The sequence below is a fragment of the Panthera onca genome, chromosome C2, assembly GCF_046562875.1.
Source record: "Panthera onca isolate mPanOnc1 chromosome C2, mPanOnc1 haplotype 2, whole genome shotgun sequence".
NCBI classification, from domain to species: domain Eukaryota; kingdom Metazoa; phylum Chordata; class Mammalia; order Carnivora; family Felidae; genus Panthera; species Panthera onca.
The window spans coordinates 122,585,984-122,609,677 of NC_138347.1; the positions used below are offsets into that span (position 1 = coordinate 122,585,984).

Genomic DNA, 23,694 nt, shown 5'->3' on the forward strand with positions numbered 1-23,694 from the left:
CCTTACTGAATTACAAGGGAATTCGATTATTTGACCTTTTGTTTCCTCTAGAGACATCACTATATGTCTAGCAGATGGGGGCCTAACACCTTGAAAATGGCAATGCACTTTTGTTCTTCACATAGTCCTAAGAAAGTATGATAACATTCTCACCATAATATTAGAATACATTATAGGAAAAAACCCCCATATTTTCATAAGGATGTTTTAATTTTTTAATTTAACAATTCAAATAAAATTCAGCTAGTTAACATAAATAGAATAAATGCACATAATTTACAGCCATGTACACAAAATGCAAGAATAACAAACCTCACGTAAACGGTCAAAAGATACCAACTCCTTTGAAGCTGATTATTTAGCTATGACTAATAGATCATAATTGTTCACATATGAGGGGTACACATTCAAATGTTTTTTAATGTAAAAACTGAAACCAGAATTCTCAGTTTCTAAAAGGGATAGCCTAAAAAGCAGTGTTTAGATTAACAAGAAGTGTAAGGGGATGATGGAGAAGAGACTTGAATGGGCAGAATGCACATTGTATTAAACACCTTCATATAATTAAAACTCCTTCTAATTTAATTCATTTAGAAATACCTTTATTCTTAGGAATGTTAAAGTCATGATCAGTAGACAGAAAGGCTCATCTATTATATTTATTAAGCCAAAAGGGGTCCCTACAGTACTAAAGTCCCGGCAGAAGAGCATGTAAACAACAAAAGACAGGCATGAACAATGCTGAAGAGTAAGGGGATAGATTGATTTCTAGCACTTACATCCTTCAAGTTCAAATTGGTATTTTAGGGATTTCAAACAATCTAAAAACGCTGACATGTTTATACTCCAGTAAAAGAGTAAACACTCATCATTTTTAACAACCTGGTCCTAATACAATAATGCTAGTCCGCAACGGGCATTAGGTTTTAAGAGACAAAAGCTTGGATGAATTAATCTAACAATATTCTATCCTAGTTTCAAAGTTGTAAATAAATTACTTGTGGGCCCAATCTAGGAAGGTTGGTTCCACAAAGTTACATACGTAATGAAAATTAAGACAAAGCTTTGGTGATACAGTATTTGTTTCTTCCTCGATTTAAAAGCACTGTACTATACCCCAGTCACAGGGTTGGTAGTTCTCAGATTTGGACTTTGAGATTTAGCAAACTGTCTATGTGCTACAGGTACCAAAGTTCTATCTGCTGCTCTATGAGCATATCTTTCAGTATCTACTTCTTTAACGTGAATAAGTTCAATTCAATTTTCTGAGAAGACTGCATAATAAAAGTACAGACCAGTCTGAAGAGTGCTGCCTATCTCTATGCAAGAAATAAAAAGTCATCTGATAGAAAATAGATGAAAACAACAGTTAAAAAAAAACAAACAATCCTTTAAGTATGCATTTTTTTAAACATTTGCATCAATTAAAAAATCTCCAAAGAAATGTTTCAGAGACAAATTTTATACACAACTTTTATATATAGTCTTTTTTTAAAAATTATCTCTATCACACATAAAGTAAACTATAGCAGATTGTGCTTTGGGAAAAAAAAAAAAAGCTTCATTGCTCCTTTCCAGTTGTTGTACAAAGAAACAAAATCTAAGACTCTAAGATCTGGGGCGCCTGGGTGGCTCAGTCGGTTGAGCGTCCGACTTTGGCTCAGGTCATGATCTCACGGTTCGTGGGTTCAAGCCCCGTGTTGGGCTCTGTGTTGACAGCTGGGAGCCTGGAGCCTGCCTCAGATTCTGTGTCTTCCTCTCTCTCTGCTCCTCCCCTGCTCACAGTCTGTAAATCTCTCTCTCAAAAAATAAATAAAAACATTAAAAAAAAAAAAAAAAAAGAGTAAAAAAGACTCTTAACATCTTTTCTTCCAGTACATAGAGAATACTCTATAGCAGAATATAATGCACTAAAGGTCAACATAAGTTTTACTTGCTAAATACAAACCAGAATAGAATACATGTTCATCCTTGAAGGACACTTATTATGAATTTGCTACAGCTAAATAATAAGATGTTCCTTAGCTGCTGGTTTTCAGATCATTCTTATCTGTGGTGTACTGAGATCATTAAGATTAGGGAGAATGTCTGTCCTACATTCAGCACAACTAATGTTTATGCATCTTCACAAGGCAAATGGCACTGTATTAGGCAGTATAAGTGGCACCTGAAAAGGCAAACACTCTAGATTGAGACTTTCTCTACAGATTTAAGTTAGAACCCCCTATTATTGGGTTGCTTTTTTTTTTTTTTTTTTGGCATGTTTCTCACAATAAATGTCAAAGCTAAAAGTCACCATAAAAGGTATGAATAATCCCAAAGGTAATGAAACTGAAATTGCCTTTGGTCTCCAAAGAGATTGGAATATTTTTAAATTCCAATCAAAGCACCTCAAAAACATCCAGTTACTGTTGATTATAATGAGTTAAGAAGGTGAGGAATTTAAGAGGGCACTGTGTTTCATTGGTGACAACAGAGTAAGCTTGCAATGACGTGCTACAATTTTCTATATTAGGGGCACTAGAGCGTACATAGAATATGTAAAACATTTATGTTATTAAAGATCTCCAAAACACTGTATCTAAAACCCAGAAAAATGTTTTGTTGAACACTGTTTCTGCCTAATACATGACCAATGTTTAAAAAAAAATAATCCTAAAGTGGAATTCTCTGTTACTCTCACCCCACCACCACCCCCCAAAAAAAGGCCACAAAGTGCATTCACAAAGAGTCATTCTTAAGATAAAGCCATTGCACAAAATGTACAGTTCATCTATACTGAAATGAGTACCACACTGGAGTTTAATTGTAGATGTTTTATACACCAGTATAGCAACATCCATTAGCAAAGTCTCTTAACAGAATTATAGCAAACATCTTCATAAAGGCCATACATATAATACATTTAAGTATTAAGAGGTACAGGTGAACTCAACAGCAAAATGTAAAAGCTATATCCTGTTAGCACACTGAATCTGAATTAACTTGAATCTTTCTATGATTTACCATTCAAGAAATTAGGATAGCATACATTTCTTGTCAAAAGCAGTTTGTTCATTTACAAAATTGTAAGTCAATTAGGATCACCACCTGTTCGATCAGATGGCAAAGGGCCCCTCTTCGATGTTTATACTGCCCCAGATATTTATAATGCCACCTTAAAAAAAAAAACCTATTACAGCAAAGCTGAAAATTACCATTTTCTCTACAAAATAAATGCAATTTATATTGATCATCTGGAAATAATTCAAAGGTTCAAATTCCTAATGGAGAAAGATTCAGAAGTGGTAAATTTTTTCCACTTTAAGAAAATAATACCTAGGTATGATAGATGATAACTTAAGTCCATAACTAATAAACCACTGAAAAGACAACTGAAGTCATTCACGTATCATAAAGATAGAAAAGATCGGAGGACATGCTCAAGTTATTGAAATGGCCAAGAATCAACATTTTACTGGTTTCTTCTGTCCCAAACTATTACCACTGAGTTTGATATGTTAACGAACAATTTAAGTGTCCACATTATGCTAAACATCATGTTCCTGTTAGCAGTGGAAACCAAAACATTTTAAAGCTAAAAATACGCAAGATATTTAGATACTATTTCATTAGCTGTCAAAACTAGTGATGAATAATGCAAAATAATTAACTTTAAAATATTCCAGATCCTCTCAAGGAAATGTGAAAACAATACTAAGGATCTCACTTATTGTTATTTTACAATTTTACAGAAATTACACAGAAGCCAGAGGTAAGACATTTATGACTGTCAATACTATCTTTGGATAGTTACAATATTTATATAATTATGGATGGCTTTATTAGAAGACTGAAAAAGTGCTCATGGAATAAACACTATATTGTGCCATAAATCAACAAAATGCAACTATGTCCCATGGACATGGTAGAGAAAATGGCAATTTGGAGGAAGTAGTGCTTCTAAAGGCTTTTTCTTGGGCAGCCTAGGTTTTTTTCACATTACTGAAAAGACCAAGTAATGCGGTTATTATGATTACTTTAATTCCTACAACCAAACTTTCCTTTAGGCATAGTTACATGTTCCCAAACTATTTTCTTCTGTCCACCATGCTGGCTTCGATACTGCATGGTCCACTGTCATCTTTTGGTCTTCCCTCTTCATAGTATACAGCAGCCTGAAGTTGCTATCCATTGAGAAGGTAGACCACTAATTCATAGGTGGCCATCATAATGGCTGTGTTTGGAATCTGTCTCACCAGATGAGTTGTTAGACCACGGTAAAGAGACCCATAACCTTCTTCTTGAACAACCAAAGACAGTGTCTGAAAAAAAGATCTATATTTTGTTCCCTCTTCACGTAGTCTTGTTCTTACGACTTCTGTTTAGGGGGAAAAAAGTCATTTTAAAACATTAGTGATATCTTTATACCCTCCTAATGCTGAGCATATCCCATTTACCAGTCTTTTAAGTGTACACTTCGGATAAGGAGTGATTTTTAATGCGTAACTGATTGAAACTGGTTATATTACAGTAACACCAAACTTTTTTTATTTAAAAAAAAAAATTTTTTTTTAAATGTTTATTTATTTTTGAGAGAGACAGAGACAGAGCATAAGAGGCAGAGAGGCAGAGAGAGAAGGAGACACAGAGCCCGAAGCAGGCTCCAGGCTCTGAGCTGTCAGCACAGAGCCTGATGCAGGGCTTGAACTCACAGACCATGAGATCATGACCTGAGCCGACGTCGGATGCCCAACCAACTGAGCCACCCAGGAGCCCCACTAACACCAAACTTCTAAGTCAGCTGGCTAAAATCACTAGTGGTAAGTGGTAATTATAACATACGTTCCTGAATGGTAAAAGAATAAAACAAAAGTATCAGTTGTATACTAATATAGACAAAGGGGAGAATAGATTTTGTAAGAAAAAGGTAAAGAGACAGGAAAAGGAATGTAGGTGGTATCAAGGACGAATACACAAAGATATAGTGACAGAAAAGATTTTAAGTGGACCCTACAATGAAAAAATAGAACAACTAATCTATTCACCACAACTAATCTATTTGGTCCACAAATGCCAACAAGAAATCTCATGTTCATGAGGCTGGATATGTTCAAAATACTAGCCAATCAGCTGAAAGTTTCCATCTGGGAAGCAACTAAGCAAAAATTGTAAAGTTTTAGAGCTCTAAGAAATCTAAAAGATTACGTATAAGTTAGTCCGTATTTCTTAGTTTTGAAAGATGAGGAATCAGGACTGCTGAGAGGTTTTAGTCAGTTGAGAGGCTGGGACAAGAATTCAGAGCTCTCTACTGAAGAGTCTGTTTTTCCAGCACACTACTCCTGATGGGCCTGAGGGAAATGGCCTAGAGACATTTTCACTGCAAATGTTAATATCTGAAATCTCGTGTCCTCTCTTAAAAATTAATGCCATTTACATATTCCACTCCAAAATATTGTTTATAAGTTACCTCTTCTTGTAGTGACGTCATCTCACTGGAAGGAACAAGGTGCTTACAATTCTAAAATTCTGTCTCTCACCTTAGCAGGCCATGGTTCTAGGCATCCCATAGGAGCCAGAACCTAAACAATGCTGATACTGTCCTCTTTTGACTTCTCTTAAAGAAAGAAGTTAGGAACTTCCCTCAGGAAACTGAGAGAACTTCACAGTGCAAATTGGTTAGACTTGGTTTTACTCGTAAATTACATCTTACGAGTAAAATTCTCATTTTACTCATAGCCCTGTTTCATTTGTCTTGATATAGCTTTAATTACAGGGCTTTAGCTTCACAAGGGTGAAGCTAAATGCTCATCAGTGTAACAAGAGTGAAGCATTTAGATTAAAATCCCAAAGCGGGGGTGCCAGGCTGGGTCAGTCAGTGGAGCATGCAATTCTTGATCTTGGGGTTGTGAGTTCGAGCCCCATACTACATACAGAGATTACTTAAAAAATAACATCTTAAAAGGGCACCTGGGTGGCTCAGTCGGTTAAGCGTCCTACTTCAGCTCAGGTCATGATCTCATAGCTCATGCGTTCTGACAGCTCAGAGCCTAGAGCCTGCTTTGGATTCTGTGTCTCCCTCTCTCTCTCTGCCCCTCCCCTGCTCAAGCTTAAGCTCAATCTCTCTCTCTCTCAAAAATAAATGAACAAAAATAATACTGAAGCAAAACAAACCCCAAACAACAAAATCAAAGGCTACCTTTAAACAAAACAATAAAAGTTACAAAAAAACCCCCAAACCCTCAGCACATCGCAAGACGAATTCTTAAGTAATTTTGTCATCTATTAATAAAATACGCTAATACTGTAAAACTTCAGAGAGAAATAAATCATATATACTTATTTGCCAACATGAAATACTGTAAAATAGGCTGGCCTTTGGGATTACAGACCCGATTTCAAATTTGGGCTCCTCCACTAAAAAAGGTATGTGATCTGAGTAAGCTGTGTGACCTTGGACAACTCAATCTTAACATTTCTTGTTTCCCATTTGAAAATAAAGACAAATTCTGGGTATGTATTAGTATGCTTAGACTTCAACAGAGACGGTTAAGTACTTCACAGAAATTTTTTTGTAGATTTTCACTAATGTATATAAAGTATCTAGCATACCATAACCGTATCCATAGTTTTTTTTTTTAATTTAAAGAAAGTTTCCCAAAAGCCACCTGGCTATAATCTGACAGACTCTGGGCTGAAATGTGACTATCCAAAGCCCATGCTAAATCACCACCATGCTACTATAATATATACTGACCTATTAAAACCGTTACTTACAGATTTAATCCCATTATGATGAACTCCTAAGAAACCATATATTGTTTTACTGGAATTCAATAAAATTATAAATGTGCTAATAAGTGGGCCATTGGCTGACATGGGAAAATTTCTAAATTAATAGAATTTTACTCCTATAGGGGCGCCTGGGTGGCTCAGTCGGTTAAGCGGCCGACTTCAGCTCAGGTCATGATCTCACGGTCCGTGAGTTCAAGCCCCGCATCGGGCTCTGTGCTGACAGCTCAGAGCCTGGAGCCTGTTTCGGATTCTGTGTCTCCCTCTCTCTGACCCTCCCCCGTTCATGCTCTGTCTCAAAAATAAATAAACATTAAAAAAAAAAAAATGTTAAAAAAAAGAATTTTACTCCTATAAACTCAAACATCTCTTACCATGTGGATATGCTATAGTTGTGGCACAAGTTTTTGAGGTGGCAGCAGCTAGCATCATTCCCACAAAATCTGATGCTTCTTTTACAGACTCTTCATCATTTTCCATTGTAGAAGCAATCTTATATTCCAGTAGTTTTTGCTTAATACTTTCATAAATAACAAAATGGATAACAGTCTCTGATATGCCAGCATATGAAGCAGACATGCCCCTATAAAATCCTTTAAGTCCATCTGTCTGATACACTTTACGAATACATTCAAAAGCGCCCATTCGTTTTTCCCCACGGTTCCTGAAAAGCAAAAAGGAAAAATCTTATTAATAAAGTAGTATAGGTTTTTAAATAAGGTACATAAAGTATAGACGAAATCTGCCACTCCAGTACAGAATGATCCTCTGTAACTCATGAAGAAGTGAAACCAAAATTTTAAAACATTCATTTTAGATTTCCTATTCTTTTGCCTGAAGTTTGTCATATTAGATGGGTAACATGTAAATACTTTCTTTTACAAATGCAAAATACAGTATATTAAATCTTCAGTTTCATGTCCTCATTGAAGTTTGTATTGTAGGGATAAGCAATAAAATCCTTTAGTCCAAATACGCTGTGACTGCAGCTCAAGATAAAACAAACCGTCACATCACATTGAATCCAGTTCAAATGAGAAGATTTCTTCTGGACTTAATAACATAAAAGAGTGACTGAGACACCAGTGATGACAGTGTATCATAAAGCAAGTACAATTAATCTAGTATCTGTACGTCTGAGGGATTCTTCCAAACCCACTCAGTTCTTCCCTAAAAATGACTATGAGAATTAAAGTCAAATTTCCTATGATCCTTTTAAGGCAACAGCCAGTATCATGGTGAAAAGTGAATGAGGATCTCTATAGTTATCAAGTAGTTATTGAGTATTGTGTCCAATAAAACTTCCTTAGTGCTACTTAATGGCACAGCATTTACTCTTACACATATACAATTTTGAGTTTGTAAAAATATTACTTTATACTATGATTCTCCCAATAAAACCTTACCTATAAGAAATGGGTTTAAATGCTACCTACAGGGGAAAAAAATAGAAAATTTACCTATTTATAAATTAATACAGCCTGTTTCAGACATAAAATAAAAACACAATTAAGATACCCACCTGATAACCTACAGATTCCTCCAGTTTTATGAACTAATTATTGTTTAGAGCTAATGACTATCCTCAACTAATGACACTGTATGAATACTTTCTCAGTTGAGTGATCCATACAACCAATTGTAATCAGTTTCTGCCATCAGAGACTTCTTCACAAGAAGTTAAAATGCTACAAGTCCAAAGGGTAATATACAAACACAGCTCTGTTCTTGATCTCAGTTATAAATGAGCATCCTCAAACCAGCCTTTCACTATTACCCCAAACCCACCCCATTCCCCACCACTCCCAAGCCTAAGAACTTGTGCTGTTGTGCGTTAAAATTAGAAGTGAAAAAAATAATAAGAGTTTTAAGCCATACTTTTCTCAGGACCCCCTACAGATCCACCTTATAACATCCTGCAGTATACCCCTGGTAGCTTATAGTAGTATAATATGGACCGGCATCTCACATTTCTTTAACCTTTGGGTTGTTTTAGCTGCCACTACTTTTCAGATCTCTTAGCTTTAAGAAATAAACCTTGAGGGGCGCCTGGGTGGCTCAGTTGGTTAAGCGTCCGACTTCGGCTCAGGTCATGATCTCACAGTTTGTGGGTTCGAGCCCCGCATCGGGCTCTGTGCTGACAGCTCAGAGCCTGGAGCCTGTTTCGGATTCTGTGTCTCCCTCTCTCTCTGCCCCTCCCCCACTCGCACTCTGTCTCTGTCTCAAAAATAAATAAACATTAAAAAAAAAAAAAGAAATAAACTTTGAGTTTTGCTTCACCATTTAGGATTTCATTAAAAATTATTCAGATGAAACAAGAATTAGAGCTATTTCAAGTCTCCAAATAGCATACAGTTCAACATAAAATGTAAACAACAGATATTTAAGCAGGCATAATTATTAATGATTTCTCATATCAGTTTTATTTATAGTCTATGAGATATAACACTACTTTCCCATGCCATAAAATGTAAAAAAGGTGGAAATTTGTTATAGTCTACTTCAGAAAGGCTGAAAGTTTCAAAAGTCTCATTATTATTGTTATAATATGCCAACAGGATCATCTTTCCATAAAAGTATTATTTTTCCCATCGTCCATACTAAAGGCCAACAGGAATTGAGATGGGAAGACTCTAAACTGCACTGCTTCTGGCCTTTGCTCAGTTCCCAGAACACACCAGAGGCCCTAACCTCAAGACCTATGAGGTTTGCACAGACCACTGCCTCTGCTTAAAAATGGGCTCAAAACAACATTCCCTAACTATTCCACTTAATGTTGGTCCCCAATGTCTCTTGGTATATCCCTAGAACATAGCAGTATCTGCTCAACATAGATCTATCAAATGAATGAATTGTGCTACCATAAAGTGGTCAGTGGTAACAGATCAAGTCTATGAATATATGAGAGCTAAATCCCATGCCAGGCCTCTCTGTACACAAGGCTACTAAATTTGAGCAATGCTCCTCAAAGATTCAGTCTAGACCAGCTGATCCTGTCGGTTAACTGTTGGGTGGTTGATTGTAATCATTCATGTAGTGAAACTATCACTGCTTGGCCTAGATTAATATATATTCTTTTCCTTTTATTTAAAAACACAACACATAGGGGCACCTGGGTGGCTCAGTTAGTTGAGCTCCTGACTCTTGATTTCAGCTACGTCAGGATCTCAGGGTAGTGAGATCAAACCCTGCGTTAGGCGTGGAGCCTGCTTAAGATTCTCTCTCTCCCTCTGCCTCTCTCCTGCTCTCAGGTGCACTCTCAAGAAATAAAATAATAAGGAAATAAGCAAGCAAATAAATAAATACATAAATAGAAACACATAATCTACATTCTTCCTTAGCAAGTGTCATATTGCCAACTATTATATATATCACTTTTGCTTCTGATGGCAGACCCAAGTTTCAAAAACCAAACAAAAAAGCAAATTCAGCAGCCAAAAAAGGGAAAAACATAGTTAGATACATGGCACTGAAATCTCACATATAAATTTATAGGAAAAAATTAGTTGAAACCAACTTTAATTTTGTTTTAATGAATTAACATACCTTGCATCGAGCTGTAACCGAGTCTTTACAAGCCAAATGGGGTTGGTCGCTGTGATTGCAGTAAAACCTAAATAAACATGTTTAAAATGAACTCTGGTAAAAATGAAGAACTATTAAGTTAAAGGTTTTAAATAGTATATAAATCTATATTAAAGAAAATGCATAATAAATATTTAAACTATTAAGTGATGTATACTTTACACTTTTATTTTACAAACCCATATAATCATGAACGTTTGTAGTTTATTTCCAATCTACATTCTCAAATTCTGACCGTAACTAAACAATTCTTTTAAGAGCAAATTCTGATTATATATAAATTCCTCTCCCACCATATTCAGAATATTCTCTGGGGCACCCATCTACACTCTAAGCTAAATTTAAAACCCCATGTTTACAGACAAATCTAATAGAAATTTGGTATATTCTAGGGCTTTTTAGCATGCAAGCTCTATAACAGCTACTTGACATCCTTAAATCACAATTCTCTATCTTAAAAGTGGATTCTACCTAAAGGCCAGCATTTACTATAATATGATCTTAATGGGGCTGTATAACAGGACTGTTGTTTGCCCTTATGAATGCTTTATATAAACGTATGCTTACTAATACTGTTAAAATAATGGTATCACAGAAGTAAGGTTTCTGTTAGGGTTAATAGGAAAGATCTATTTTTCATCCACTTAAACACATACAAAAATTCAAAAGTTCGAAAAGTAACAAACTGAAACTTCCCTCTCACTTATAGACACTTAAGAGAGAAACTCAGAGTAGAAGGTAGTTCTAACTTACTTTAAAACTTAAGTACTATATATTATCAGTGCAGAGGGTGGTCACCTAAGATGGCTCATTCTAGTTAGTAAATTAACATTTCTGGAACAGGGTATCTAGACTATTGCATATCTTTTACTTGCTATCTTCCTACTGTTACTGAAAAATAGCCCATGAAATGTCATCTTGAAAACGGGAATTTATGAAGATTGCTTCATCTTTATAAAACAGGGCTTTGATATATTGCTTGTGAACACTGAAGATCACTACAGAAACCTCACAGAACTACTTCTATCAAGCCAGATTTATTCAACTGGCCTTTAAATTCAGTGAAACTTACATGCAGAAATGTCTAAGGATCTTAACTGTTTTAATACTTTCTATCAACTAGCTTTTAGAAAGGTGGAATATAACCAGCACATTTAATGTGAGTAAAGTGAATTCAGAAAGAAAAATGCTGGGGTGCACTTAAAAATAATTTTGGTTTCTAAGTTAACATATACTGCAGAACCAATCATTATCCTTCCTTGGCTTTTGAAGTTACTATGGGTATATCTAAAATGCAAAATAATTTTACTAAATTGTACAAAGTAGTATTTAGTCTCATAGGTTCTTTTCCCTACCATAATGTCAGACAGTTAGCTAACTCAAACGTTATTCCCTTAATCCACTGTTTTAACACCGTAGAAATAGCCAGATGTCTCACAAAAAGATGCTTAAAATTGAATCTATTTATAAAACATGATAAATGGAATAGAAATTTGGTTTGATAACTTGCCCAATTTTCTAATAGTTCTATAGTCTCCATTTCTCTTTAGTGCTTTTAATACTGCATACATATGTATAAAACTAGTATGGAAACAATTTTCTATGTGCCAGTATTAAAATAATAAAAATTTAAAGTGTTGGACCAGCTGTCAGGAGCATTTTTAATAAATAAGAGTTTCTTTTCATATATAAATTCTTAGAAAAGGAGAAGAGAAGAAAAATATGACCCTGTTAGATCAGTTTAAATATTCTGGAAAGATTTTTCTTGCATGTTCCAGCTTAAAGGAGAATAAAGTTAAAAGAATTTTTTTTCTTTTCTTGACTCTCATTTTCTTAAGTGAAAAACTCAAACTAAATACATTCAAATTATATTTTAAGGTAAATGTGCACCTGATAGTATTCTGGCCATACCCCTAAATTGATGATTCTTTGTTTTTTAACTTAAATAGTTATTATTAGCTAAATATCTGTATAGCAATATTAGGGGGTTTATTAGTAAAAGCCCACAAAGCTGCACAAGGCAACAAAATATTCTGCATTATTCACAATAGCCTTTATTAATTATCCTGTGGAAATTAAGAAAAAATATTTGCTTTTCATTAAATTTTGAAAGCCTAAAACTGGGAATCCTTATGCCGAACTTTTACCTGTCTAGGTAAAAATCTCATTCAATCTGTTATACTTTATTTGTAAATATGAGCAAAGTTTTTTTAATATTAGTTGTATTTTAAAAAATAAACTTAGTACCCAAACTTGATACTCTCCCAAGTCACAAAATTCCTCAATTAAAAGCTGAAAAAAATACCATATGTAAACTTTAAAATGTTGCATTTAATTATTACTAGAAATTAATTTTTAAATATCAGTGAATAAAATTTTAAATTATTCTGTACACACTAATGAACAATGATAGGGCGCAAACAACAGGTATTTCTCACTTAACTAAAATTCATTTCCAGATACAAACTGATCTATAGAACAGGACACATTAAAATTCAGGTAAGAGAGTGCTGCCATCTTATCCCTCTATAACTGCTACTATCAGTAACTTGTGCTTTAACTAGAGTTGTTCTGGCTCAAATCCCCCAATAAAAAGCCAGATCTTAATGAAGACACTAGCCTAAATGCTGGCGAACCATTAGACAGAATCTAGGCATAATGCACAGCTTTTTAGCTATTGGCCTTACCATAGTTAAAATTCTAGTCCTGGAATTTGATGCTATTACATTCTCTTAACCACACTTTATTAAACTAACTAGATATTAGGCTAATTCAATCTATAAAAACATAGTCTATTAATTCAAGAAATGAAAGAAGTGGGAAGAAACAAAAATCTGTCACCAACTTAGAATTATACATGGTAGGGCAATTTGACGTTCGCCAACAGCCAAAGCTAAACAGATCTTCCTACTTCTAAGACAAAGATACTGGGAATAATCCCTGAAGTTTAGATATTCACTGTAGCTTTTTATTTTGGCATTTAAATTTTGTGAAATTTTGGTAATATGCTAGTTCATATTAATATTCTGAGTACCTGTTAAACATTAAGAGGTATCTGAAGGATCTACTTGTAAGATAATAAGAATATTGCTCTAGTCAGTTAAAGCAAAGTGGCAATGGCCATACTGTTATAGTTAGTATGTATAGTAGTACAGTTAGAATGTTATTAGAAAAATGTTTAAAATTTTCAAAATGCAACTTTTAGAGTTCTGCTTCATCTAAGACTCCATTTGATAATGTAAACCAGATTAAGAGAAATCCTGCTTATAGGAAACTTGCTGAAAATGTCTATTTCATTAAGTGAGTGATACCTGTAGTATTGCATTTTCTGTACTTTTTATTTCATCAAGTTCTGTAAGAACAAAGCCCACCTAACCTTCTAAGAAAAATACATTAAAATTATAAGAAAAAAAAACCCAATTAAAACTAAAACAGCTTAGATCCCACATATTCTTAACCTGCATTTATTGGAAAGTAATGTAGGTAGATTATTTTTGCAAGGAAGTAGAAAGCTAGTATCAACAGACAAGAGAATAGAGAGCACTGTATTAGACTTTTAAAATATGTTATGCTAAGCAAAGAGAACTATTATTTTTCCTGAAAGCTGTAGGATGGTATACCTTTACAACTATGTTTATCTTAAATACTGTCATCAAATTCTTTGGAGGTCAAGGCTATTATGGCCAAGCTGAAGACCCCAGGCTTTTATTACACGATGACTGAAAAATTACCCCATTCTTCCTTCTAGAAGGAATAGTATAAAGGGATCAGAATTAAAGTTTTATAAAATACTCAGAACGCACACACAAATTCAGGAAATAAAAGTTCTTCCCGCCTTCTATTAATTCCATAGCTATCATAAATTCCCAGGGTGTGTTTCTTAAAACTAGAGGCTGCAAGAGATGCTCAGATCAGTACTCACGAGGTTTAAGTTAGTCCATATTTCTACAGGAAGTGACCTGCGGATGGGGAGCATGAGATGACACGATCTCACTCTTTTCTCGGGAGAAATGTACAGTAAATGCCTAAAATAGACACAGGCTTTTCTGTATCATAACAACAAGCAGTGACCTCATCAGAAACATGTGTACAAAATGAATCCCATTGGAAGGATTTCAGAAATATTTACTGTGAGATCTAACTTTTTTGAAAATTTTAAGTTAAAAAACAAAAAGGAATATCAGAATGGGCCATAAATTTTTTTAAAAAAATGCACCGAGTACTGAAAATTCTGCCATCTGCAGCAGTTTCAGAGTCCAAATACTTACCTAAAAGATGAATTTTGCCTTAAAGAAAAAAAATGCTAACCTTGTCAATGGGGAATCTAAGAAAATATTTAGAAGGGATTATCATATCCCATTTTCTAATCATAGTTATCTACCATCAGAGGTGAAATCACCATTTTCTATACTTTAACCATCAGCTTACTTAGTAAATCCTTTTTGCTTAGTAAATCTTAAAAAAAAACCCAGAATATTCAAGTAACATTTTGTAATAATTTATAATTTTTTAAAATAAAATAAAGTATATGTTGCTAGAATAATACCTTTCACCTTTGCACTATGGCCAATAATATTGCACATCCATTTTTATGGAATATTTTGGATTATTTTATATTTAATTTCTTGTGTTCTACAAAACAAAAAACAGGAAGAATGTTTACATACAAACACACAAAACATCTGTCTAAATATCCATTTGGCTGAATAAACTGCCATGGAAAAATATTAAAAAATATATTTTATATAGGCAAGACAAAATTTCTTTGTAATGAGTAAAACTTAATCTTTAATAATAAACTAAGTCAGATAGAAAGATTTATTTTGAAAAATAACAGTGAATGCTAAATAAAAGCAAATAAGACCCATAAGGTAGGCTATAAATGACAAATGATTACATTACTGGTATTTTAAAAATATAGTTATAATGTTTGAATATCTAATCCAATAAAAATCAGAATTCTTTTCATTTAAATCTGTAATGTTGTATAGAAAAGCATATACATTCCAGATAAAAACTTTTGAAAATTAGGAATCACTATAAAGAAACAATACTATTTTTTGTATGCATACTTGTGTCTAGGGATATTCATAGAGATAAGCAAGTTCATTTAAACAAAAACATACAAATAACCTCAACGAAATAAATACTCTCAGTCTGATAAAGGTTACATGTAGGGAAGGGGAAAAAAAAAACAGGTAAAACATAAAGACTCAACAATACTTAATTTGATTAAATAGCCTTCCAATTGGAAATAATTTTTTAATTTATACCTCCAGATTTAGGTTTATAAATTCCTATAGTCTTCTCTTGAAACACTAAAACCAGAATAAGATCCACCTTAAATTAACTGTCATTTTGAGAAAAAAGTTTTACTATCTGAACACTTGAGTTCAAGAGGATAAAATACAAAATCAACAGGCTATCTGGAATAAAAATTACATACAAGGTCTACTAGTAAATCCTTAATGTTTTGTTTGATGTGGCAAAATCTTGCAGGCAATATCATTACAGTCTATTTTAGTGCACTTTTTGATACTAACATGACAAGGTTAGCATTTTTTTTAATAGCCAGTTAAAAAACAATTTTTCACATGACTGCCTCTAAGCACTTTGTACCCCCAATTCATATTTAGAAGACTTCTAAAAGTAATGCTGAGGAAAAACCAGAGCAATCTGGTCTAGATTATTTCAAGAACGAAGGGGGCAAAAGGCTCCCTTAATGAGTCTGCACAGGGACCATTCAGTTTCACCAACCATGTAGTTATGTATAAAAACTGCGAAGCTAAGTGTTAATGCTCATGAATAGTGCGAGGAAGCTCTGAAAGCACAATTCTCAGAAAAATGTAACTGCAAACAAATGGAAGAAGTATTTGCAAATTACACAATAAGTATATAGTGTAATAATCTCTGAACAATAGGACCATCAATTTACAAAAACTCAAGGAATTCAAGTTGGAAAATCATATCAACGTATAGATATAAAACTATGAGTTGACATTTGTACACATTTGAGAAAAAAGTACAAAATGACAATTCCACTGAAATTCTTTGCAACATGATACAAAAATAGTAGTAAATTCTGATGAGCTATCCTAATGAAAAAAAGATGTTCCATTGGGAATCAAGATATTCTGAAACCCTAAATTTGCACCACTGAATATGTAACAACTATCCTCAAATAAAAATGACCACTCATCTACTTTCTTGACTTCAGGTCTTCCAAAACAAAACAAAAAAAAGAAAGATTAACATTTCTTTAATAATTTTCTGGGTTTAAAAAACAAAAACATGAACACTGGTAATCCAGAAATACATTCTTAAAGATCCTAATACAGTGGTTATATAATTTGAAATTAGCCACTAACTTTTACCTTATACCACTCAAATTTGTAGAGGGAAAATCATTTCTATTCATATTCAACATCTATAAAAAAGTACATTAAAAAAAATTCTGGTTGTAACTAGATGATCTCTATGGTATTAAAGAACTAATTCTCAAAATCCAAATCTTTGTAGCGCAATCTACATCCCTAGGATAAGGTAAGAGAGGTTCATACAAACTGTGTAACTTGCCCAAGATCTCTCCTCATGGGTAAATAAGAGTAGTTTACTCCTTGACCTCTAAGGTTTTTCCTTCCAGCTTTAAAACTTCAACAAGTCAGTCAACAATTACAGAGTATAAAAAGACTTGAGAATAATTGTAAAGTATATGGTAGATTATTACGGCTATTGACCTTTCAGAAATTAGTTATTTCCAACTTACACTTAGTTTGTTAAAGTATGTGGTTCAAATTGATCCAATTTATTTCTAAACAGAAAATGGTTAACAGTTTAAAGCACTCATTAAACACGTAATTGACACTCCATTTACTGCTCAACAGTTGATGAAAGTAGTCATAATCTGCTTAATAAAGTCATAGCATAATTTGGAAACATGAGGTATGGTTAAATACGCAATGAATCTCAGAAAACTGCAGAGAATGAACCAAACAAAGGTCGTGGCTTTGTCTAACACGCATTGCAACAAATGATTCCAAAACCAGACTAGTCAAATCAATCTCCTAGTTTATCTTTAAGGCAGTGCAGAGGCCCAGAACTAGCTGCTTTGATTCAGAATCATATATACCCAATAATGATGATAGAAGAGTCCCTGGAAAACATTTCTACAGCAAGCATGTACACATAGCCGTTGCCTAAATTTCAAGTGCTATCTAGTGTGATTTATATGGAATGCTAAACATATATTTCAAAATACATAAATTAGTGACTCTTAGTTATCAATAATACATCACAAAAACTTCAGCATTTGAGCACAGGACAAAATGAATACTTTACCAAGAACTGCCGGCACATTTCAGACAGAAGCCAAAACATGCAGCAAAAAGGGAAAAGGCACTAACAGAAATTGAGGAGAGAAGAGTAAATTACAGCTCCATAACTTATTTATATGTAATTATGGTTGGATTCTTTAAACTGTTAAAAATGATCACTAAATATACAGTGGACTACACAAGACAATGTAAATATTATATTACCTGTATGCTATCACAAACCTAATTACAAAAATGCCAACTGGTATCAGATTTTACGTATACCTCCTGATGAAATTTACTATATACTAATAAATTTAAGAATTATGCTTGTAGATGCTAATCAATGAAGAGAACATTGTCTTAAAAGTACAAATGTACAATGTAAATTCATCGTAATTCAGTATTAAGTCTCTAGCTTTTGGAAACTTTTTTGCCTTTTAATATTAGATATTCATACCTGCCATTGCAGCAGAAATCATGTGTACCTGGGTAGAATCCGGATCAAATATATCATTCAACTTTTCCTTGCAGTTTGAATAAGCAGCAAAGTATATTGCTCTAAAATAAAGATTTAAATTTTATCAACAAGCATGTTGCTTAAATTCATAAGATTTAAATGACAAGTAAATTAATCTTTATAATTTTAGAGAAATCTAAAAACAAAGTCTTAGCCAAGTCTCACATAACCTCAGGTTAATTTCTATATTATTTCTATAATTTCTGTATTTTTTCCGTGAAGATCCTGAAGTACTTCTTACAATGACTCATTAAGAAAAAGACAAACTTCTGGGGCGCCTGGTGGCTCAGTTGGTTAAGTGTCCAACTCTTGGTTTCGGCTCAGGTCATGATCTCAGTCCATGGGTTCGAGACCCACATCAGGCTCCATACCAGTGGAACAGAGCCTGCTTGGGATTCTCTCTGTCCCTCCCCCACTTGCATGCTCTCTCTCTCTCAAAATAACATTAAAAAAAAAAAAGAAAGAAAAAGACAAACTTTGATGTAAAGTTAATCAAATGCAAAGCATCCTCTAACAAAAAGACACTCACTACCCCAGCCCCAATACTTTCACAGCAACTGAAATAAAAAGTATTTGTAGAAGATTTTGATATTGGGAAAACACGTAAGGCTGGAAGCCTTATGTAATGGTAAAGCTTAATTAAACACACTTGAGTTAAGTAAATATGGCATGAGCACTTAAAAAAATATTAAGTATGTAATTAATATAATTAGTTTATATTAATATAAACTATTAAGATACAATATATCATATATATATATAACATTTTTTTAAGTGAGGAGAGGGTTGTAGAACTGACCCAATTAATCAAAATATATTAAACAAATTTGAGATACTGTGGTATATTCTAATCTACATTATACACAGAGTAGTTCACAGTATCCTTAAATAGACACAATTCCAAAGAAATCAGCCCTATCATGTCACATTTTTTAATGTTTGTAAACATTTCATTAAATCTGTAAATATTTCCCATTAACTTATTGACTGTGACTCTATGCATCTCAACTACTTCCTCATTGTTTTGTTTTCCAGGCTCTAAATTACCTGCTTGCTGCATCAAATATCCTATTACTTCCCAACAATCCTGATTATCTGTCTAATAAGGAACATAATATGCAAACAAGTACAAGAGCCAGAGTCTTTTTTAATGTGCTGAAGAAAAATGGAAATTAATATAATTTAAAATGAAACATGCTGAGGTGCCTGGGTGGCTCCATCAGTTGAGCGTCTGACTCATGATTTTAGCTCAGGTCATGATTCCAGGGTCATGGGATCAAGCCAGTCTAAGATGCCCTCTCTCCCTGTCTCCCCCACTCGTGTTCTCTCTCTCAAAAACAAAACAAAAACATTCTACTTTATGAGTAAGAAAAAAAATACATTTAATGATGATGAATTATGAAGAGGTATATACAATGCATTCCTAGAAATGAATAAGACAAAAGAAAAAAGACCTCTTAATGAGAAGACAGGCAAAGAATATATACAGGTAATTCATGGAAGTGATATACAAATGGCAAATAATTATAAGAATGATGGTGTGACTATACCAAAAATTGAACAAATGTATATCAAAACAGTGAAAATCACGTTTGGTCTCTTTAGCAAGTATTAAAAGACATGAATAGTTGCCAACATGAGTAGTATATGGATAATGAGCAACTAATTCACTACTTGAGAATAAAAATATGAGATACCTTTTTAGAAGGCAGTTGAACAATATTAATTTACAATAGGCCTATGTTCTTTTATATAGAAATTTTAACTTTTAAGTAAATATCATAAAGAAATACACTTGCTTAGATAATCAAAGATAAAAGTACAACTATGTTGACAAAACCACTGTTTAACAGAAAAAAATGTGGAAATCTGATAAATCTAAAAGTTTTATCAGTAAGGGAATACTTATTAATGACAGAATAGCCATACTATGCAATTTAAAAAAAAAACCTACATGATTTCCAATGGAAAAAGCTTCAAGGCAAATTTCATGAACTACTTTTAATATGATTAAATTAATATAGATGAACACAGAGGAAGGGAAAGAAAAATAAGACAAAAACAGAGAGGGAGGCAAACCATAAGAGACTTTTTAAAAAAAAAAATTTTTTTTTTTAACTTTATTTATTTTTGAGACAGAGCATGAATGGGGGAGGGTCAGAGAGAGGGAGACACAGAATCTGAAACAGGCTCCAGGCTCTGAGCTGTCAGCACAGAGCCCGACGCGGGGCTCGAACTCACAGACCGCGAGATGAGGACCTGAGCCGAAGTGGGCCGCTTAACCGACTGAACCACCCAGGCGCCCCCATAAGAGACTCTTAAATGCAGAACAAACTGAGGGTTGCCGGAGGGGAGGTGGGTGGGGGAGATGGGCTAGACTCGTGATGAGCATTAAGGAGGGCACTTGGGGCACCGGGGTGGCTCAACTGGTTCAGCGTCCGACTCTGGCTCAGGTCATGATCTCACAGCTCGTGAGTTGTAGCCCCATGTCGGGCTCTGTGCTGACAGCTCGGAGCCTAGAGCCTGCTTTGGATTCTGTGTCTCCCTCTCTCTCTGCCCCTAACCCACTCACATTCTGTCTCTGTCTCTCTCAAAAATAAATAAACATTAAAAAAAAAAAAAAAAAAAATTAAAAAAAAAAAAAAAAAGGAGGGCACTTGTTGGGATGAGTACCGGGTATTGTACCTAAGTGATGAATCACTGGGTTCTACTCCTGAAACCAATACTATACTGTATGTTAACCAACTTGAATTTAAATAAGTAAATTTATAAAAGAAAAAAATTAATGTAAATGGTGATAAGTATACATACTATATATTTTACATACACGATAAGCCAGAAAAATGAACAGAAGACTATACACCAAACTGTTTTAACGATAGTTATTGTAAAGAGAAGAGTAAGTATCTGCAGGAAGGCATACAGCACAAGAGGTGATATGTTTAAGATGGAATGTCAAGCTTTATGCTATACATTTTTTTAAATTTCTACAGTAAGGGTAATATTTTTAGTATAGTTTTTTAAGAGAGAAAAGAGCCCATAAAAACCTGAAACCCAATAAATAATAAGACATGGACTTAGTACATGGGATACAGAGAGCTAGATTTGCATTTTCATTCTGAATGTGAACTCTACAGTATTCTATCATGGAAGAAGAAAGTCTAAGACAAAAGGACCGCAGAGAAAAATGACTAATGTATTATGGCCTTTTTGGTTTCTTTAATAGGCAATGAAACAATTCTACCTGTTTAGCTTGTCCTAGAATCCAAAAAATACGGTTAGTTCTAGAGTTCTAGGTATTCTTCTCACTGCTGGTTCCTTTAGTTTGGTTTTTGCCTTTTGAAACTTGGTACAAAAGCTGCTTCCCAATGACCTCCACATGGTGCAAACTGCCCATCTTTTTGGATGGTTACAGATGTCTGTTCTTTACACCCTAGTGCTTTATCCTTACCACCTTGACTTCTCTTCAGCATCTTCTGTCATTAAGCTTGAAACAAGAAAGACTGCCACAATTTTGCTTAACTTAAAAAAATTATTTTTACCTGGAAGGGGCCACCCCCACTAAATTGGGGCCTAATCCTCTGAACAAGGAACGAGGCCCCTCTTTTTCCAAGATCACCCTGAAAGAGAAAAATGTTATTTAGAAAGGAAATGTCTTTCAAAGTCTAGTACTTTATCTGTATAGCAAACTTAGACTTTTAAACCCATATGTTTCTACTATGATGTTGTGCTTTTCTGGTCAGTTTTTCTTACTTGTGAACATCTGTTTTTCCTGACACAGCACAGACTGATAAATGATAGTAAAAAGAACTCCAATCAGATTCTTTCCTAAAACTTTTAAAGACTACAGTATAATTTCTACATTTATTTTCATATGATCATGCTACTATGATCTTCGATATCCTCCATTTTACCATCTTTACCAGCAAATTCAATTCCCAATGAGAAATGCAGCTCCCCATCTAGTATTTGGGGTCCTTTCTTGGTATCAGACAATTCTCTCAGTACTGCAACATTATCTCATACAACCATTCCTGTGAAATGCTGTCAAAATTTGTCACCCTAACCTCCTTTAGGGTACTAAAATGGTTAGCCTGTTACCACTTCTCTCTCTATTCATTTAACATTTACTATATTGAATACTTACTGTATAAAAACTGAGCAGAGTAAGTAGATAGAAAGAAGGTAAGGCACCTGCCACTGAGAAATTTGATAACCAGTTGTGGAAAAAAGAATTATACTGAAACCATTCAACAGACTATATTAATAAGCAAATGCTATACAAGCTAGATTAATATGCCCAGCAGGGAAAGGAAGAGGAAGGCTTTCTGAGGGTGAGGTATTAAGTTTTGAAAGTGAGAAGAAACAAAGAGAATAGCTATTTTAACTTATTTTAACTTAGAGTTAATAGGCTAGGGCAGTGGTTCTCAACCACCTATACACAGAAGAATAATTGCTTAAAAGGCAGTTGAGCATAATGGTTCAATAAGGGCCTGAATTATGGGGCCAGACTTCTTAATATGAAGCCCAGTTTTGGTAAATGACCAGTTATAAGAACATAAAGTAATGTCTTTTATCTTTATTTACAGCAGCAGTAAACAGAGAAAAACAGTACTCTTTTTTTTGGGTTACTGTGAGGAATAAGTAAATTAATATATAAAGTGCTTAAAAGAGCACCTGGCTCCCAGTAAGCACTTGATAAATCTTAATATTGATTACTGATGGAGTGTTTTTTAAAATGCCAATTTCGGGGCGCCTGGGTGGCTTGGTCGGTTGAGTGTCCGACTTCGGCTCAGGTCATGATCTCATGGTCCGTGGGTTCGAGCCCCGCATCGGGCTCTGTGCTGACAGCTCAGAGCCTGGAGCCTGTTTCAGATTCTGTGTCTCCCTTTTTCTCTGCTCCTCCCCTGTTCATGCTCTGTCTCTCTCTGTCTCAAAAATAAATAAACGTTAAAAAAAAAATTTTTGAAAAAAAAATAAAATGCCAATTTCAGCATGGGAGTTATACATAAGTGCTGAATCACTAAACTTTATTCCTGAAATCATTATTACACAATATGTTAACTAACTTGAAATTAAAAAAAAAAACCAAACTAAAAAAACCACCCACAAAACCCCCCAAAACACACAAATTGCTCTGATCTCACCCTCCAAGTATTCTGATTCAATAGGTATAGGACAATGCTCAGTAATTTGCATTTTACCATGCCTTCAGACGACTGACACAGGTGATACGGAACCCCTTTTGATAAAACTAGATTAGACAGAAGCAGAGTTAAAAATAACAAATTATAGAGCACATTTTAAAGATTAAATGCTTGTTAGCCCTTTCTGTATCATAAATCCCCTTGAGAAATTAAGGAAGGTAGTAAATGTTCTTTTAAAAAAATACACATTTGCTAACACTCACAATTTTGCAAACAATTTCATGTAATTTACTGAGCTCTTGAAGTTCATCCATGAGCTACCTAGGAAACTAAGGGAGCCCAGCAGGGGATCCCTAAA

At 34.2% G+C, this 23,694-nt stretch overlaps 1 protein-coding gene across 1 annotated transcript in view; it reads right to left on the reverse strand.

Moving 5' to 3' along the window:
- Positions 1–201: 201 nt before the first annotated feature.
- SLC25A36 (solute carrier family 25 member 36) overlaps positions 202–23,694 on the reverse strand; it is a 39,702-nt gene continuing 16,209 nt past the window's right edge. Inside the window, exons 3-7 of the mRNA XM_060638796.3 lie at positions 21,732–21,809; positions 18,130–18,230; positions 10,318–10,384; positions 7,146–7,435; positions 202–4,360 (exon numbers count right to left, since the gene is read on the reverse strand). Of these exons, the coding sequence (XP_060494779.1) occupies positions 4,167–4,360; positions 7,146–7,435; positions 10,318–10,384; positions 18,130–18,230; positions 21,732–21,809 (730 nt within the window). The 3' untranslated portion in view covers positions 202–4,166. The remainder of the gene's footprint in view (positions 4,361–7,145; positions 7,436–10,317; positions 10,385–18,129; positions 18,231–21,731; positions 21,810–23,694) is intronic.